The 20,983-nt window shown below is 41.3% G+C and overlaps 1 protein-coding gene across 1 annotated transcript in view; it reads right to left on the reverse strand.

The window, feature by feature from the left end:
• Positions 1 to 210: 210 nt before the first annotated feature.
• Positions 211 to 20,983, reverse strand: part of LOC132821155 (sodium/myo-inositol cotransporter-like) — a 90,383-nt gene continuing 69,610 nt past the window's right edge. The window contains exon 4 of the mRNA XM_060833757.1: positions 211 to 489. Coding sequence (XP_060689740.1) covers positions 306 to 489 — 184 coding nt within the window. The 3' untranslated portion in view covers positions 211 to 305. The remainder of the gene's footprint in view (positions 490 to 20,983) is intronic.

Consider the following 20,983-nt stretch of genomic DNA (forward strand, 5'->3'; position numbering starts at 1 on the left):
ATTGACGTTTCGGGCAAAAGCCCTTCATCAGGGCTTTTGCCCGAAACGTCGATTTGCCTGCTCCTCGGATGCTACCTGACTGCTATGCTTTTCCAGCACCATGGAAATGTAGGCTGACCTGAATGAAAACATACAGTTCAAACAGGAGAAATACATTTTAAAATTTAAAATGTTCCAGCAGACAAAAACAAAAAAAGAACACACCAGTAATTTAAGTCTTCTCATCTTTATTAAAGTAGCCTTCTATCAGCTTTCAACACAGTGCTTTGGTTTTATGTTCCTTTAAATAAATAATTGACACGAGATCACTTCCTTTTGGATTGAAATTTTGCTTCGTAGTTGGGTTGGAGCAGCCCAGGGCAGTTTTCATCAGTCTCTGGAGTGCAGTGTTTCAGGATTGTAGGCCTGATTACATCGATGTCACGTCCTAAATGGTCCAACATGGTTGGGATAATGGTTGGAGGGGCATCAAAGTCCAGCAGGAAATATCTGAAATAAACAAAATATAAATAAACTCAGAAAAATAAATTCTTTCCATGATATTTCTCTCTTCACCCATAATCATTTAATTTTGAACTTTTGAATCCACTTTTTTTATACCAGTTTGCTGGAAACAGGATAGGTACCAGGAGGATTGGCAAAACGGCTTATTGAATTTAAATTTCACCATCTGCTGTGGCAGGATTTGAACCTGGGGTCTCTGGATGAGCAGTGCAGTGATAATATCATTAGGCTATCACCATAATGATGATGGAAGGTGTCATCCTATCTCCTTCTCAGCACCATATTTTACCAGTGGTAGAACATTAACAGTGGCCTCGTGAACCAGGCAACCAATTACAATCCACCGTCCCATCTGTGAGCATTTTACTGGCATTCATAGGAGCTAACACTGCACAAACAGACTGACAAATAGGCCATGCCTTTGTTCACGGGAGGGAAGAGGGGGAAGATGTGTGTGCATGTGAGAGTGTGTAGGAGTGAGGAAGTGATGGAGAAAGTAGAAAGACCCCTATTATTGCCACTCCAGAGTGAGACGAAATGCGTACTACATTACAAAATCTCAAAAGGAGCAGGGATTTCATTTCACAAGTGGAAAAAGGTAATACTACACCTACATGCACAATTGATTAGATCATTGTAGAAAACTACGGGTGCCTGACTTTGGGAAAGAAATGACGATCCTAAGAGGGGCTAGCGATTTAAGAAGAATATACTGTACATAGGACAATCAAGTGCAGTGACCAGGAAAGATAGAACTCTTCTCAATAAGACGGGAGGGAGGGGATCAGATAGAGGTCCTGTGGAAGCAGAACTATAATAAGCATTGAAATGGAGTTAAGAATCACACAACACCAGGTTATAGTCCAACTGGTTTAATCGGAAGCACACTAGCTTTTGGAGCACCGCTCCTTCATTAGCCAGCTGATGAAGGAGCATCACTCTGAAAGCTAGTGTGCTTCCAATTAAACCAGTTGGACTATAAGCTGGTGTTGTGTGATTCTTAACTTTGTCCACCCCTGTCCAACAGCGGCATCTCCGAATCACTGAAATGGAAGTGGACTAACTGAAATAGAAAAATGTAAAACAAAAAAAGAAATCAAAGAAAGTCAAAGAGGACTAAATGAGACAGAAGACAAAGTAATAACTGGCAAAACTCTGTTTTTCTGGTAGCATCTATGGAAAGAAAGCAGATTGAATGTTTTGTGTCCAGTGACTCTTCCTCAGAGTGTTAGCAGCTAGGGAAAGGTGATATTTATGCTGAAGCAGAACTGGGGTAAGGGGGAAAAGATGAGCAGATGGGTGGAGATGGAGCCCAGAGAAGAGACATATGAAAGGGGTGCATAAACAAAGGTTACAGATAGCAGAAAAGGGCAGAAGTTGAATAAGTGATAAACAGGGGTAAGAGTGAAAAAACGGGTGACTGTGCTGAAAGCAATCGATATAGTCTGCTAATGGGTCTGAGAGAATGTGAGAATGGGTGACTGTACTGAAAGCAACCCATCTCAACAGGATTGCACAAAAAATAACAAGGAAGGTTGGAATCAGGCTTTAAAGTTATGAGCTTGATGTTGAGTCCTGAAGCCTATAGGGTCCCCAAGCAGAAAATGAGATGTTGTTGTTCGAGTTTGTGCTGAGACACACTGGGACCCTGCAGCACGCCCAAGACAGAAATGTTGACGCAAGAACATGGTGGGGTATTGAAGTGGCAGGCATCAGGAAACTCGTGTCACTTTTGAGGACAGAACATCTGTGTCTTGCGAAGTGGTCACCCAGAGTGCACTTTATCTCCCCAATATAGAGGAGACTATATTGTGAACAGTGAATGCAGTAGACTGGATTGAGTACAGGAAAATCACTGCTTTACCTGGAAGGTATGTCTGGGGCCTTGGAGAGTTAGGGGGAAGAAAGTAAATGGGCAAGCAATACACCTTCTGAGATGTGCGAGCATTAAAAGTTTGATATGTCCATAGGTTATTGATCCATGGTCATAACTCAGCTGATCTAAATCTACAGGATGCCTAGACAATGTTTCTTAAAAGGGGCAATTAGATACTTCCAGCATTCTTTTTTAATGAATCTCACTATTACGGAGGGATCATAAGTAACAGTACTATGGCCCTTTGCAAGCCAGTGTATCCCTGCTGTCAAGGCTGTAGCTTCAAGTCAGCCAGCCACTTTTGAGAACAAGTTGGCCAACATGCTTTTCCAAGGATGTCCTACTATGCGTGGGTTTTATTGAAATAAAACCCAAGGTCTAGTTTGAAACATGTCACAGGCAAGACCTGTGGGAAGCTGGTCTCAAGTGAGAGGACAACTTTGCATCAATTCCTGACACATTTCACAGTTTAGGAGGTGACTAAATGTTTAGTAAAAGTACCCAGCAAAACAGTCATTGACAAATTAAATAAATTCCACTGAAAACTTGGAAAAGACACTTGTTAAACATGAGCTGGAATTGTGTGGGCGCCATATTATAGGAAAGATATGAATGCATTACAGGGAGTACAGAAGTGATTTACAACAGTAGTTCCTGGAATGAGAATCTTCAAGTTAAGAGGGTACACTGGAGAAGTTGGGATTGAACTCCCTCCAAAGGAGGCAGCTGAGAGGAGATTAGATTAAGGCTCTTGAAACTACGAGTGGGCTCAACTGAATAGTTAGGGCAAAGATGTTTCCATTTGCGAAAGAAACAAGAAAAACACAGTGAGTAGTTAGGGTATGGACTGCACTGCCAAGAAATGTAGTGGAGGCAGGCTCAACTGAGGTATTTAAAGCGGCATTGGACTATTTTCTGGATAGTAACAGTGCACAGAAATGTAGCAAAAAGGCAGGAAATTGGCAATAGATAACCAAGCCAGTGGAGGCATGATGGGCCAAATAACCTCCTTCTACACAACAATAATTCTGTGATTCTGAGAAGAAATGAAATTGTCTTCTTCTTTGTGTGAAGCAGCCAGAGTTCGCAAATAGAGTTTAATCGTCCTTCAAAAGTTGTAAATCTTCTGCCCGTGGCTGGTCAAGGCACATTTTTATTGTTAAATGAACTTCAGTTAAATGAAAGATCAAAAAAGGTGATTGGTTTACCCAAGCAGAATAACTCCTGCCAATACACTCAATGGACATCATAACAAGATCACATATTGGAAAATAAGGCTCCTCTACGGGTTACATTACTGTTCCTGTTTTTACTGGGAACGAGGGTAGTGGAGAGATCATTGTAATTACATACATGTAATTATATGGCTGTACAGTTGCTTCCAGTTAAAGTAATTAGTTACAAGGAAGCAGACATGTTGCATAAAGTAGCTTTCCACATAGCAATTAAGGATATGGTTTACAAACATGAAAATGAAAAAGATAATGGAAATCCAGGCTGGACCAGAAATTATACATTTACTGCTTAATATTTACAAAGGTGTAATCACTGTCACCTGTCACATGTTCCATGAAATGTATTTCCTGTGTTAAACTAATTTGCCTAATGAGTAATTTCGCTGGCCTTGATAACAATATTAAATGGATTTTTCCACTCTGATCCACAGTGTTGAGAAATAAATTAAAGGCTTTAAAAAAGGGAGTCTTGCAAAACCTTTGCTGATTAACTTACACGTGGTACTCTTCCACACAGCTATTTCCACAAGCTACATGTAGTAAATATTCGGAACAGAATCATATTCAGTCTTCAAAAAAATTACACCTCCCCTGACCAATCTGAAAACAGACCTTCAGCCCACACACGCACAAGAAGGTTTAAGTAGCTAGCAAAGCTGGAGAGAGTGCTAGCTTTCAATGACCAGGAATGCAGAGATGGGGCACAATTGTCAACAGCAGCAATTAGAGACAATGGCTCGAACACAAAATGGTTTTACAATTTCAGATGCTCCTCTGGTTCGAGTGATAAAGAAAGGCTGGAACTCTTCTCACTGAAACGTAGGGGGTTAAAAGCCAATCTGACAGAAGTTTATAAAATAAGGTAAGGCATATGTAGAGTTAATGGTAGTTGTCTTTTCCCTAGCATGGGCAATTTCAAGACCAGGAGACACATTTTTAAGGTGAGAGGAGAGAGATTTAAAAAAATACATGAGGCAATTTTTTTTAACACAGAGGGTGGTTAACATGTGGAATGAACTTCCCGAGAAAGTGGTGGATGTGGGTGCAACTACAATGTTTAAAATACACTTGGATAGATACATGAATAGGAAAGGATATGGGTCAGGAACAGGCAGGTGGGATTAGTCTAGTATGGGATGATGATGGACTGGTTGGACCAAAGGTCTGTTTCCATGCTGTAAGCCTCTATGACTTGAACAGCAACAGCACTAGGTGGGCCCAATTAAAGGGAAGAGACATGGCCAGGCACAACATGATGGGCCAAATGGTCTCATCCCATGTGATAAACTTTCTGCGTAGGATGTCAGTACAAAGTGCAAGGGGAGAGCTGAATGACAGAGAGCGAGAAAGAAAGATCTTGTGAATTGAAAGGGAGTATTAGGTGCTTGCCAAATGTGAACTGATTGCAGGACAGGAGGGCTTGGACCGGAGATAGACAGTTGAAAATGCGTTGCTGGTTAAAGCACAGCAGGTCAGGCAGTATCCAAGGAATAGGAAATTCGACGTTTCGGGCATAAGCCCTTCATCAGGAATGAGGAGAGGGTGCCAGGCAGGCTAAGATAAAAGGTAGGGAGGAGGGATTTGGGGGAGGGGCGATGGAGATGTGATAGGTGGAAGGAGGTCAAGGTGAGGGTGATAGGCCGGAGTGGGGTGGGGGCGGAGAGGTCAGGAAGAGGATTGCAGGTTAGGAGGGCGGTGCTGAGTTGAGCCACACATCATCTATTGCATCCGCTGCACCCGATGTGGCCTCCTCTATATTGGGGAGACGGGCCGCTTACTTGCGGAACGCTTCAGAGAACACCTCAGGGATGCCCGGACCAACCAACCCAACCACCCCGTGGCTCAACACTTTAACTCTCCCTCCCATTCCACCGAGGACATGCAGGTCCTTGGAATCCTCCACCGGCAAAACATAACACGACGGTTGGAGGAAGAACGCCTCATCTTCCGCCTGGGAACCCTCCAACCACAAGGGATGAACTCGGATTTCTCCAGTTTCCTCATTTCCCCTCCCCCCACCTTGTCTCAGTCGGTTCCCTCAACTCAGCACCGCCCTCCTAACCTGCAATCCTCTTCCTGACCTCTCCGCCCCCACCCCACTCCGGCCTATCACCCTCACCTTGACCTCCTTCCACCTATCCCACCTCCATCGCCCCTCCCCCAAGTCCCTCCTACCTACCTTTTATCTTAGCCTGCCTGGCACTCTCTCCTCATTCCTGATGAAGGGCTTATGCCCGAAACGTCGAATTTCCTGTTCCTTGGATGCTGCCTGACCTGCTGTGCTTTAACCAGCAACACATTTTCAACTGTGATCTCCAGCATCTGCAGACCTCATTTTTTAACCAGAGATAGACACCAGTGCAACAAAGATGGGTAGGAATAGGGAGATGCTTTCCAGCCTAGACCACAGGGGTGAGAATTGATGCCAATGTAAACCAGGGGGATGAGGATTAGGAGCTGGTGTCAGCATAAACCAGAAGGGTGAGGATAAGGAGGTGGGTGTGAATGTAAATCAGAATGGCGAGAATTGGTGCCAATGTAAACCAGGGAGGTGGGGATTGGGAGATGGGTACCAGTGTAAACCAGAGGGATGAGGATCAGGAGGTGGGTGTGAATGTAAACCAGAGGGTTGGGAATGGTGCCACTGTGAGCTAGAGAAGTGAGGAACATGAGGTGGGTGCCAGCATGAAGTAGATGTGTGAGCATGGAGAGATGGGTACCAGTGTGAAGTAGAGATTTGGGGCAAAGATTGCTTGCATGAACTGGGAAGGAGGAAGCTGCAGCATGATGAGAGGCTGTTGGGTGGGAACATGAGAATGCACAGCACGTTATTCTAGCCTGTGAGAGAGGGCAATTGCTTTGGTCAAGAGAAGTGAGGGCAAGATGTGGAGCACATGGTCTGAAACGTCTTTCTTCCCCTATCTCTTCAAAAACTAGTACATTCCAAAAACTACTGAGGATGCAAATGAAACTTTCGTTGTGAAACTGACCAAAATTGATGGTGCTTTTGTGAACAAGTAAACAGCAAATTATCCCCTTCTTAAAGGAATCTTGGATTGAATTAATGATTTGAAACTCCTCCACACATTTTATCAGCAATACAATAAACTCCATATGATTCAAAAATATGAAGATGCTGCTAATAATCCATTAGGAATATGATTCACTGGGAAATTCAGGAACAAAATAACAGGAAACTGAATTTGAAGAATGCTAATCTCCGAACCAGCGAATACCAGCAATATGGAAAATACTGAATCAGTTATTTAACTAGGGCACTTCAGGTGTTTACAATATGGAAGGCACAGACACAGTTACTCTTCCAATGGATGGATTCAGAAAGGCAATCATAATGGTTACAGAACTTTACTCAGAGGTTCTCTGGAACTTAAGATCATTTTGACTGGTTAATAATATAAAAACAGTGCACACTGAGAAAAACATTCAGTACATGAGGCAGCAGGCACTATACGGGGGATTTCTATAAAGGATAACAAATAGTTGAATTCAAATGGGTTGCTTATTTTTACATTGCAACAAATTGTCAAAACCTCACTACAGTGAGCAGCAAAATGAAGCAATCTTCTGTGTTGGTCCCAACATGAAGCTGGCGTGTATGTTAAGTTAGATGCTTAGGCCTGAAATCAAGGTATTCCAAACCACTCTCCAGCAAACTATGAAATGCCTTGATTGACTAGGAGGCGTACCTGATCAAAAGCACAGCATCAGAGTCAAATTTACAGTCAGCCCAGATCCCAGTGTACAAAGGTAAAAATCACACAACACCAGGTTATAGTCCAACAGGTTTAATTGAAAGCAGTAACTTTCGGAGCGACGTTCCTTCATCAGGTGGTTGTGGAGGACATAATTGTAAGGCACAGAATTTATAGCAAAAGTTTACAGTGTGATGTAACTGAAATTATACCCTGAAAAGTACCTTGATTGTTTGTAGAATCTTTCATCTGTTAGAATACCATGATAGTTTCACTTCTTTCATATGTAAATCACAAAACTTTTTTTAAAAAAAGTTATATTCTCAGGTTAACTGTAACAATTGGTGTCAGCCAGACAATATGTTGAAGGTGTTAGCCCCCCTGTGTTCCCCCCCACTCCGGCATCTCCAAATCATGACTACTATCGACACCACTAACCACCGGCTTAAAGTGGATGATTTTTAACTTTGTACACCCCAGTCCAATACTGGCATCTCCAAATCATGACTACTATTAGACCCCAGTGGAAAGACAATGTTGACAAAAGTCACATGCTGTGATCCAAATTTGACCCATGACATTGATGGTATAAAACTATCAAATACAGCAAAGCACTACATTTGGAGTGACTTCTGAACATGGAGGCAGGCCAGTGACTCAAGGATGTTGCAATATCTTGTTTCTCAGTTTGCTATCTTAGTACCAAGTTCAAGATTAACCATGCAGCCAACTTGACCACTGTGTCAAACCAAATTAATGTTGCTTATGCAGTTTGCTGCAGGAACATGAGCAGGAGCAGAAGCAGCCTTGTAGTTCAACATGTGATGTAAGTCTTTTCTATATCAGCAATACCATCGGAGTTATCACAATTTCCTGGACATTCCATGTCCTTCCAGATTGGTGCTAACAAAAAAAAGTGCAGAAAGACAAATTTCATAAATGTCAGAAAATGGACAGAGAGCTAACATTCGTGGAACAACAACGTACAAATAAATTTTCCTGTTCTCTCAATCCAAAGTGGAGAGGGGAAAATAAAGATAAATTCCCAAGGAAGCACAGCTCTTCTACAGTGTAAAAGGAGCAGTACACAGCTGACAGCGAGAAAGCTGCTTAGGATTCATTTGTATCCATTGTTAAATTATCTATCCAAAGGCAGAGTCTGAGAATTAAGGCCAGATTATTCAGGATTCTCTATCTATGCTAATATATGACTTCCATACCTGAGCTTTTACCATGTACAATAATCATTTATGCAGCATCTTAATAAACATCTTTCAGAAATCCAAATACACAACATCTACAGGCACCCTTTTATCATCCTCCTTGATAGGGCCTCAAACATCTTTTAAATTTCAGAAGCATCATCTCCCTTTCAGTTAACCACATGGTTGAATATATTAAGATTTTCTAAATGTCCTGCTTCTAATGATTAACAATGATTTCAGCATTCTCCCAATGGGAAAGCTTCTTGCTTTCTGTCTCCCTATTTCTTGAAATGTTAATATTTCTAATAAATTCTGACACAAGAAACTCCATTTCACATTATAATTCCACCCTAACCATCTATATATATATTGTAATAAAACATGGGAATCCTACAAGCTAAATTATTATGAGCACTTTCTGCTTTAGTATCCATTGGGTACTACTAGCTGTATTTCCTCTGGCGTATTTGTAAATCATGACACTGTAATCTGTTGAAACCTTTTAAATCGTGCTCCATTTGGACAATGCCAACTGACTAATCTAAGATAATGTCTTTCCAGTTTAATCACAGGAAACCTTTCAAAACATTCAACCCAAAATATCATGTGTCTTTTGCATTCAAAACAGTAAGTTATATACATAATAAACCTGCACATCACTTTTCAAGATATGCTTAGATGTCAGCTAAGAAAATTTGGAGTTTTACAGTTAAAATTAACACTAAGGGCCGTAGCATTTCAAAACTAAACTGGATGCTCATTAAATCAAAGATGTATTTTGTTAAATAAAATTTCTCAGCAGGGAGAATGTCTGTTACATACTTACAGAAGATGAAGCTCCAAAGTGCAAGATAGTGAACAATCAATTTGTGAGTAAGATTCTGGAAAAATATCCTAAAGTAATCAAAAAGAGTGATCCACACCAAATGCAATATGATTCCGAAGTTTTAGAATCACATAAATGAACCATAAGACACAGACAATTTAAATGTCAGTTTAAATAAATCTTCTCTACTGCCTTTAAGCCTGTATGCCCTTATGAATAGGAACTGTAGGCCAAGTTATTTTCCACAAGATCAGTAAATTAATCTCCTGGTGCGAACTGGTACAATCTTACTACAGTCAGATGCCAGACCTGTTAGAATGACGTATGCAGTAGTAAAAGCTGCTGATATCTGTGACTAGCTGCTCGGTAAACAGTCAAATTGTAACCGGAACAGGATCCAGCTGCAGCCTGCCCACAAACACAATTCCCATTTGACTTCTTTCAAGCATTGTTATACAATCAATTTGAGAATGTGTGAATATTCAAAACTTCACTTATCAATTCAATCAACAAGTCTATATCCTTTTAAGTATAGCTTTTTTTCAAAACTCCGATCTGTTTGCAGTTACTGTTTCAACAAACAACAATGCCTCTTTAAGTATAGAAGTCTTTCAGAAGTTTGCAGCATACAACTGATATTGTTCCACATTTAGACAGTTGGCAGCAGTCATGAAACCATAGTCCAAAGATTGCGCAACTAATTCACAGAGAAAGTTCAAGTCAAAATTTCAATCAACTTCAGACACAAATAAATAACTCAGGAACACTGCATATCAGAATCACGATTTGAAAAACAAACAGGAGTAAAACTGCTTGCAATATTTAAAATCCATAATTAGATCTCAGTTTTGTTTACCTGTAGTCAACTACAATGCCAATACACCAGTCACGTAACAGCAATCACAACTCCCAGGGATGTTCAGTCCTGTTGAAATCCATATTTAAGTTATAAAACAAAGCAACAATCTGGGGTTGGAGATAATTCAGCCTCTCATGGCAAGAAACATGATGGCCAGGCCCACTAATTACAGGAGAGGCCTTATGTCAGTCCCATAATCCGAGAAGGAAGGGAATGCGCTCTCACAGGGCTTCTGATTTCCAGCACCAGGATGTCAATTACGTTCATGAATGAACCAGTTGATGCCACTATGTCTGACCTCATTGCAACTTGGTGGTGGCTTGGGATTAAATGCAGGTACCATAACTTTCCTATGGCCACAGAAGATTTTCTGGGGGTGGCTGCTCTTCCCAAAAGACACTGCATTGGGCAGGGGAAGGACAATGAAAGACACTCCACCAGCTTTGTCACTGACCCACAATGATCCACCATTGCCAGCAAACCCCACCTTGCCTTCAATCACTGTGGACTGGGATCCCTCCGCAAGCCTAAGTTTCTGCCAGGCACAATATTACCAGAAGTCACTGCTGCTACTAATCGCATGAGAAGCTACCAGCTGACTACTCTCAGGTAGGGAAGATGACCTCTGTCAGGTAGTTCAATCCTGGGGAAGACCCAATGGTGATTACTAAAGATTCAGTTGGGCCTTCACCAAGGAGCTGACAGGAGTTCTCCACTAGTATTCCAATCGGTGGGCAAGTCCCTCATTGGGAAAAGACGACATTGGATGTAAAAAAAAAGTCTTTGTAATAAAAACAATGGGAATTAGATTCCAACAGAATATAAGACCATCCTACTCAAGGCAAGTTTTCATCATCAAACACATGGTTTGATAAAGTGAAAGATGTCCAGCTCTAACAATCGGATTGCTAAAACAAAACATGAACAGTAGGAAATTGTTTTTGCGGAATTATTCAAGCTGTGTGGAGGAGATAACTATCATTAGAAATGCAGTCATAAAGCGACATAAACTAATTCAATTGCAAAATATAAAAAAACTGCAGGTGCTGTGAATCAGAAACAAAACAGAAGTTGCTGGAAAAGCTCAACAGGTCTGGCAGTAGCTGTGAAGATGTTTCAGGTCCAGTGACCCTTCCTCAGAAATCAATTGTCCAGACCCTACCTGCCCAAACCAGTTCTTTGCTGAAGACAGCAGCACTGTTTATACAATAACATTCGTCTAATCGACTAAACAAAGGAGGAAGACAAGTGAGTAGTAAAATTTGAGAAATGAGAGGGTTAGCACTGCAGTCACTCAAACATCAAAGAATAGACAGTTACACTGGACTGTGGTTATCATGTTATCAAAAATGAAGAAATATACATCTGCAGTTTTTTAGAACTATAATGGGAATAATGGAGAATTTCTAAAATGCAGAATTTATTTCCCTATTACTTCTCAACAATCCCTCTAATTGCCTCACCACACAGCTATTGATCAGTACGATTATCAGCTGAAGACCAAATGATAAATTTGTGGATCCATATCCAACTCCTATAGGTTGAGAGTGCCCAAAACATAGTGCATATTGTGCTTTACAACTAGCACAATGGATTGGTTTGGATTGAAATCTGGGCTGCAGACTTGACAAACTGGTGCTACGAACCATGAGGATAAACCTTCCACACAAGGAGCTGTGGTGACACAGCTACAAAATGCCCACTCCAGCGCAGGTTTAAAATAGGACTGTTCAACAGGAAGTTGCTGTCTCTTACTCTGGGGATCCTCGTAAAGTTCTACTTGCAGCAGTTATTTTAAAACAGAGGTGAGAGATCAACTGACAGCAGATTAAGAATCACTGATTGGAAAATTGAGCAATAAACAGGAAATGAAGAGGGGCCATGAACAGGATCGTCTCGGGCTGTCAAGAGACATTATGCAAAGTGACAGAGTTGTCGGTTTGAGAGTTTAGCTGTTTGCTCATGGATAATGAATAACTTGGCAAAGGTGCATGTGTAAAAGACAAACAAGACGAAACTCCCCAAAATTCTACTTTAAAAAAGAACTCTCCTTTTAAGAGACAAGTCAACATTGCAAAGCTTCCACTTTTACAAGGCCCTGCCTTTTCATATTGATTGCTGTTTAGAAATATAAGTTTTCTCTTTTATTTCAACTAATGCATTCTCACATGTTCCTCTGTTCCTCCTGTGCTGAGATACTTGTGACCAACATTGTCCTCAACTCCAGTTCCACTCCAGCTGCAGTAAAACTAAAAGCATGCAACTTGCCAGACTGTTTCAGAGATAAGAACTGAGGCTGAAGTCAGTGCGGAAAGCTGTCATTTAAATATCAGAACTCTACCAGAATGGGTGTGTGTATCTGTGTGTTTGTGTACATGTGGAGTGTAGAGGACCTTAACTAATTAATAAATTCTTTCCACATCAGCATTTGCTGTCAATTGCTGACGGTGCAATTTATCACTCTTTTGGTGTCTCGCCTGAAAACATTTAGGAAAGCTTATATTGTTGAACCTATTCTTCCAGTTTGAGATATTAAACCTTCTCCTTCAATGGCTGTAAAAGATTGCATGACATTTTTTTTCCCCAGAAAACAAAATTCACTGCCTCAACCAGCCCCAGTAAAAATGCATGCACTGGTTACTTATGGCATAGCTGGACGTTGTTTTGATCAATCCCGTCAGCTTGACTACCTATGTAACAGTGAGTGTAATGCACAGTTAAATTATTGGCTACAAAGCAATTTATGATGTCTCAAGGGTGTAAAAGTCACAAAATAAATGTCAGTTAAAGCAAAAGAAGAGGACTGCAGCATGTTAACGTGTCAATTAACAAGCTCATGACCAAAGTGATATTTACAGAACCGTGGTGCACTAACCAAAATGATTCTAGATTTGAATAACAGCAACGCCTGTTAAAAATTAAGAATGTCAGCCAGAAACACCTTCTCAACAAAAGGACAACGAGAGTTGTGGACTCAGTTATCCATAAAAGCCATTGAAGTGCCCAGTCTAAAAGGTCTCAAGACTTAATGCTGAAAAGGGAAGAGATTTCAAGAAATAGTGCGAGGCAGAAAAATTACAGTAGATCTATCACTCATGATAAGACTTGGGTTAATGGCCTTTGCCTGTTTCTAAATATTTTCATGCAAAAATTCTTCTTGGTGTTGAAAGTTAAGTGGAAACTGGAAACTCTACTAAAACTGGGGTTCTACTCAAACATTACATCACATGATCATACAAGAAAGAGTAGACTGATGTTGATCACTTTTATGTGAGGAAATACAGAGTGTAGAGATGACTTCTCCTTCAGTGACATTTCTATAATAAATGCCTTTATAACTGCAAAACTATCAGTGCTGTAGTTTAGTGCAAAATGTCTCTCAAGCATAGTTGAAGCGATTTGTTTCAAAGTACCTTTTTCAATCAAATCAATCCAGTTCAGTGAAATGTTGAGTGTAGGATTTAGGACAGAGGATAGGGTTCAACAAATGGAACTTTCTTTTAAAATACAATTGCATATGGATCTGAGCAACATGAGTTGTGTAGAAGAATTGGGTGATAAGTGTGTTGAGGCATATCTTGACACGGGAGCAACTTGCGCTAATTTTTATGCTTTTCTTAAATGATATGTGCCTCAACATCTGCTCCCTCAACCTCTCAATGTTCCCCAAATGTTTGTGGCACCCCATGCCACCTCCACACCTCATCATTGATCCTGGAACACAGAATTACTCCAGTGTAAATTAAAATTACAATTCTTTAAGTGTCTATTAGGTTTACAAACAAACAAAAAACCACATCTAAAGCATATTCTGTTAGTACAGGCTCTTAAAGTTTCAAATAGTTTCTTGGATCAAGACATGACCTGCTGAACAGAACTTAATTTTCATTTTGAAATTCTCCCAAGCCTTCAAAATGGCTACCGTTGTCATATCAAAACCTTACAGCGACATTTCCTGAAACTGAGAACAGAGTCCTGGCTCATTTTCATTTCATTATCAATCAATCAATGGAGGGAAGCAAGTCCAGAGATTTTGTTTTAAATTTTCAATCACAAGGATTTCTTTTTGAACAGTCAGCACTGTCAGTCAATCTAAATCACAACAGAAAGTACGATAGCAAGGTTTATTAGCCATTTTTTAAAAAATTCTTCAATGCATCATACCATTTCTGACAATTGGAAAAGTATTGTAGCACTGAATAACAATACCACAATGTTGGTCAATGTAAGGATGAATTTACCTTTGCAGGACAGATCCTCATGATAAATCATCTCTCTAAAATACATCTATATCACAGCATACCATGTAATGGTGATGTTTGAAGAGGTCAAAAAACTTTTACACACCTATAAGAATGTTTCTGAAGCCTCAGCAGGTTCCATGCAGTTGCCACAAAGTCAATATGGTTTTTTTAAAAAAAGGTTTTAAAATCCCACACAAGCACATCAAAATAGTGTCTGGGAGCAAACAGAATTTTCCTGGAGCCCTAATATTGGGGACACCGCCAATGCAAGGGAACCATATGCATTTTGCACCAAAGGCCTGTCCATCTACCCAAAGGCAACATGAAATGAAGTGGGGTCACAATGGTACAGTAACATTGCTTTTCCAATGAAAACAAAACTACGTTTAGCATTTTGCCACTGAATCTGTACCTCCATTGGGGGATGAAAAACTGCCTTTTATCTCTGGTCCCCTCTGCACAGACCTAATAAACCTTTCCAAAATTCTTTGTTTGATATGGAATTTGATAGACTTGGCTAAATCTCTCAATATCTAGCCAAACTCAAACTTATAAGGATACCATTTTTCATAAAATTTTGCATAACTTGAGTAACTGTTCTACAAGTTTAAAATATACATGAAAACAAGAAGTGTACATGTAGTAGTATGGTGCCTGATCATAACATACGTAGTTGGAGGAAAGCAAGGTAAATCACGCTTCTCATATAAATGTTAAAAAAAAATAGAAAATCTAATTATTCTGATTGGAAGTGAGATGAAAATCTGTCTTCACGTAGAGTACTGTAAAATATGGAGAAAGAGAGGACTGCAGATGCTGGAGATCAGAGTCAAAAGGTGTGGTGTTAGAAAAGCGCAGCCGGTCAGGCAGCATCTGAGGAGCAGGAGAGTTGACGTTTTGATCATAAGCAGAGATAAGTTCAGTGGGGCAGGAGCAGGCAGTCATGACATTGGACATCTATTCCAAACCCACCGACTCCCACAGCCACCTGGACTACACCTCCTCACAGCCCCATCTCCTGTAAAAATGTGATCCCTTACTCCCAATTCCTCTGCCCCCAGGAAGACCAATTCCAATCCAGGACATCCCAGATTGCCTCCTACTTAAAGGACTTCAATTTCCCCTCCCACTTGTTCAACAATGACATCTAGTGCATCTCGTCCACTTCATGCACCTCCGCCCTTGAACCTTACCCCTCCAACTGCAACAAGGACAGAATCCCCCTGGTCCTCACCTTCCATCCCACCAACCTCCAGATACATCATCCTCTGCCATTTCCACCACCAGAGATATATTTCTCTCCCAACCACTATCAGCAGTCACATTCGTGACTCCCTAATTAAGTCCATGCATCCCCGCCAAACCACCCTCCACTCCCAGCATCTTCTCCTGCCACTGCAAGGGATGTAAAACTTGCACCCACTCCTCCCCCCTCACCTGCATCCAAAGCCCCAAAGGATCCTTTCACATCCGGCAGAGACTTTGTTGCAACTCCAAACACCTCATCTACTGTGTCCGTTGCTCTCAACATGGTCTCCTCTACATTTGGGAGACAGAAACATTTCAGAGAACATCGCTGGGACACACACTAGACAATCCCACCACCCTGTGGCTGATCACTTCAACACTCCCTTCCACCCCGCCAAGGACATACAAGTCCTGGGCCTTCTCCACTGCCAAATCTGAGCCACCCGACGACTGGAAGAACACCTCAACTTCCATCTTGTGAACTTCCAACCACATGGAATCAATGCCAATTTCACAACTTTCCTCCCCTCCCCCTACCCTGCCTTATCCCAGATCCAACCTCCAACTCAGTACCACCCTCTTGAACTGTCCTACCTGTCAATATTCCTTCCCACCTATCCACTCCACTCTCCTCTCTGACCTGTCACCATCATCCCCACCTTCATCCATCTATCGCATTCCTAGCTACCTTCCACCCAGCCTGACTCCCCCATCCCATTTATCACTCAGCCCCCACCCCTACTCCCCCCAGGGCCCACCACATTCCTGATGAAGAACTTATACTTGAATTGTAGATTCTCCTGTGCTTCAGATGCTGCCTCACTGGCTGTGCTTTTCCAGCACCACACTTTTTGACTGTAAAATAAGGTTCTGATCTTACTCACAGCAGTTACTGTAAATGTTTAAAATATAACAGTCTCTACAGGCAGCTTGGACATAAAATCCACCCCAGGACAGAGGCAGTATTGCTGGAAACACTACACTGCTGGCATTTCTCTCATTCAACAAGCCAAAGTCTTTAACTATGAACCAGGGGAGGAAAACCAAAACCAGCTAAGGTTCTTGGTTGATACTCAGTGGCTTATATCAGAAGTACATAGTTTTGGATGCCAGAACAATATTGGACTCAATTATGAATAGCTTGACAACATCCAAATTGGCTCAATACAATTGACTACTTTGGCAAAATACCAAATGGCACTGCAGACCTTAAAATTTAGGAAAAGCAGAGGTGAAACCAAGAGAAAGAAATTGCAAACTGTCATAACTGCAAAAATACTGTTGTGCTATTCTAACTCATGTTACATACCAAGGGAATGGTGGTATCGGAGAGAGAAGGTATGGGGCCAGTTTGCCAAGTATTCCTGGTACCAATCCAGTTACTTTATCTAGAGGCAAATTGACTGCAATATTGGGAACCATGCAGCAGGAAGACAATTATCGGGCATTTTCATCAGTTATTTCAATTACTCCAGGGGTGAATAAGCTAAAGGCAATCTGACCTTTACATGGAAGAGTGGTGAGACACAGAGCCTCTTGAGACACAGGCTTGCTGTTACGGTAGTCTCTCATGCTGTCCTGGAGAGTTTGGGTTAAAGACAAATCTTGCATACCATCAGCCTTCTCTCGCTTTCTTTGTGTTCCTTCCTCCTGTGTCCCAGGCTCTTTGACAGAACTCTCACTACTATCAGAGTGAAAGCTGCCAACCATCATCAAATCACAGGCACTGATTAGCCAGCCCAACTCTTTGGGCGGCTTTTTACTCAGAGAGCGCAAGGGTGTGGAATGCCCTACCTGCCAATGTAGTTAACTCAGCCACATTAGGGAAATTTAAACAACCCTTGGATAAGTACATGGATGATGATGGGATAGTGTAGGGGGATGAGCTGAGAATAGTTCACAGGTCGGCACAACAGTGAGGGTCGAAGGGCCTGTTCTATGCTGTATTGTTCTATGTTCTATGCTAAGTTTCTCATTGAACGGAAATCTTGGAACTGGGTTCTCTCCAGGATCCCAACCAAAGTCCCACTGCTACAGGGTTAGGACCCAAATACTATTCTGCCTTAGATTCTCACACCAGCATCACAGATGCATAATTACCACTCTTCCATGATGACCATGGTAGAATACCATGTCCAGCATCAATACAGAAACTACAGTGATTCAGGAAGACAACACATCTTACTTGCAGGCAAGCTATGGATGGTTAATAAATGGACCCAGGGCCGTATTATTCACAGCCCATAAAGAAATGCTTCAAATCTAATTAAGAAGAATCAACTTGTCTGTACACAATCCTGGTTTATTTCTACTATTCAATGTAACCTTACTCACAAGCACAAGGATGCTGAGCTGAATCATCCTAACTTCTACCCTCAACAAATTCTTAATTAAATACCCCTAGATGACTTCAAATCCACAGCAATCAATATATATTTGTAAGCGATGAATTTAGAGAGCTATGAAATTATGACCGAAGAGTGGGTCTAACTAGGTAGCTCTATCGGAAGCTGGTACAAACATGATGGGTTGAATTGCCTCCTTCTTGACTGTAAAATTCTACAATTCTACAAAACTTCCCTGATGCTGAGAAAATGACAGCAAGCTCTTGAAGAGTTTCTGCTTTCAATCCCAGGTTCAATCTATATCCAAAGGATCAATTTCACCAGAGTGCACAATCCCTTGGGGTATAGAGCTTTGTAAGGGTCTTGTTTCAGGCACACCCATCAGTGAAGAACACCCATTTCAAGAACTACAGAAATCTTAATGAATTCAGTCCCAAAATTGTCAAATAAAAAAAGAAGCTATACTAAAGACTGTGCCTTTTTGATTTTGTGCTTTTTAAAATTGTGGACAGTGAGAGAAACCTACTTTAAAACCAAGTTTAAAGGATTGCTGCATGCTTTGAAAAGCAACTTATGATAATCATTATGTAACCAGCTGTATGAACAAGCAGGAATTTAAATTTGGGTTGCAGATGAACTGGAACAAAGGGGTTGCAGCTGGGTGGCAACAAGAAGTCGATTGACCTGCTATCAATAACAAAAGCTTTTTGCCTGTCAACAACCATGTGGTTGGATGTCAGGTTCACAGTTTGGACAGGGAACAAGATAGAGAGGAGCGTCCTCCAGAACACGAGATGTCTCTCTGTTCTCTGCAGTTAAAATCCATTTTAAACCTGAAGAAAACCAGTTTGTCTTTCATTCAGCAATTTTGTTGTAATAGGGATGGCACGGTGGCTCAGTGGTTAGTATTGCTGCCTTACAGCACCAGAGTCCCAGGTTCGATTCCAGCCTTGGACGACTGTCTGTGTGGAGTTTGCACATTCTCCCCATGTCTGCGTGGGTTTCCTCTGGATGCTCTGGTTTCCTCCCACAGTCCAAAGATGTGCAGGTTAGGTGAATTGGCCATTCTAAATTGCCCATTGTGTTAGGTATATTAGTCAGAGGGGAATGGTTCTGGGTGGGTTACTCTTCAGGAGGTCGGTGTGGACTGGTTGGGCCAAAGGACTCGTTTCCACACTGTAGGGAATCTAATCATCTAATCTAATCGGTGACCTTTGATTGATAAGTCAGAGACCTTCTACAAGCAAGCATCTCGCTTGTCTCCTGTGAACCTTCTGGAAGCAGCTGGAGTAAGACGACCGAAAAGCAATATTCTAACCAGTACAAGGGTTATTGGAATCAGCTCAGCAACCCATGAATAGGAAACAGTGAACTGCCTTCCAACTTTCCTTCCATTTTTCCCTGTCTGCTTGTCTATCTGTGTTTATGCATGTAAGGGGAAATCTTATAAGGGGATTAGAGATTTCTAATTTGTAGTTTATATGCTGATGGTTAAGAACCGTTTACCTGTTCCTAGAGTTTACAGAACTTGCAATAAATAGTAACTCTTACTAAGTAGAGACACCTTGTCCTTGCTTTCTTTCAACGTGGGTCTGAAAATCAGGCAAATTGGGAAGCTTTGTGTCATCTTAAAATCTTTTCATTTCAGAACAAGCCCAGAAATAGTGCATTACCCCAGTGAATTGTGACACTATATTCGGTTACAACTTGAAGTTCCAATAAGTAAAAATGAAAGGAACAATTACAGACTTCTGCATTGTACACATCTGGTACAACATTTGAACCTTACGCTACCCGTGAGATACTGAAGAAATTAAGGGTGAGTCAGTGATCTCTTCCATATGGTAACTTGTTTTGACATCCCGAGAGATTGTTTCAATCACTGGGAACACTAAGGCGCTATTTTACACCAGGGATTCTAAATAAATGCAAGATGCTGTTGCTGCTCATAATAATCCATTAAATGTATTGGCAGATTTGCAGATTCCTTGATGCCTGCTCCCAAAATGCACATTTTGTAGACTCCCCCTTGTTGGCTACACTGATCCATTTAATGTGGACTTTCTAGATGTCCATAACTTTACCATATTATTCAATTAGATGGGACTGTTTTTAATGTCAAACCATGTTCCATGAAATGTTGTGTCCATTTCAACAGTACAATCAAAAATGCTGAGAACGAGGTAACCCTTAGCCAAAAAGAATTCACAAAACATCCGAGTATTTGGAAGTAATTAAAGTACAAAATTTCATGCACCTTTCATGTCTCCGATGGAACCCATAGTGCTTCACAGCTAGTTAATTATCTTTGGAAAGAGGCACATGGCCAATTTTCACACAATCAGATCCAATAAACTCGTTATGTGATCGATTGCTTTGCTCATATGATACTGGTTAAGGGAGGACACGCTGACCATGGCACTAAACCCCTTTCAAATAAATATAAAATCTGCTGGTGGCACGATAGCCCAGTGGTTAGCACTGCTGCTCACAGTGCAGGGGATCCAAGTTCGATTCTTCTCTCAGACCGCTATCCATGTGGAGTTTGCACGTTCTCCCTATGTACGTGTGGGTTTCTTCCAGTTTCCTCCCACAGTCCAAAGATGTGCACGTTATGTGAATTTGCCATGCTAAATTGACCACTGTGTCGAGGGATGTGTAGGCTATGTGGATTAGCCATGTTAAATGCAGGGTTACAGGTATAGGGTAGGGGGCTGGGTCTGGGTGGGATGCTCTTTGGAGGGTTGGTATGGACTCGATGGGCCAAAGGCCCTGTCTCCTCACCATAGGGATGCTGTGATTCTATAGCTTAAGGGTGTATATGTGCAGGTACATCAACACAGGGAAAAATGCAGCGTATGGTATTATAATGAGTACGATACTAATTGTTAACTTTAAATCTTTGATTGAAATCTGACCTGTGGTAAA

The sequence above is a fragment of the Hemiscyllium ocellatum genome, chromosome 12 (assembly GCF_020745735.1).
Source record: "Hemiscyllium ocellatum isolate sHemOce1 chromosome 12, sHemOce1.pat.X.cur, whole genome shotgun sequence".
NCBI lineage: Eukaryota > Metazoa > Chordata > Chondrichthyes > Orectolobiformes > Hemiscylliidae > Hemiscyllium > Hemiscyllium ocellatum.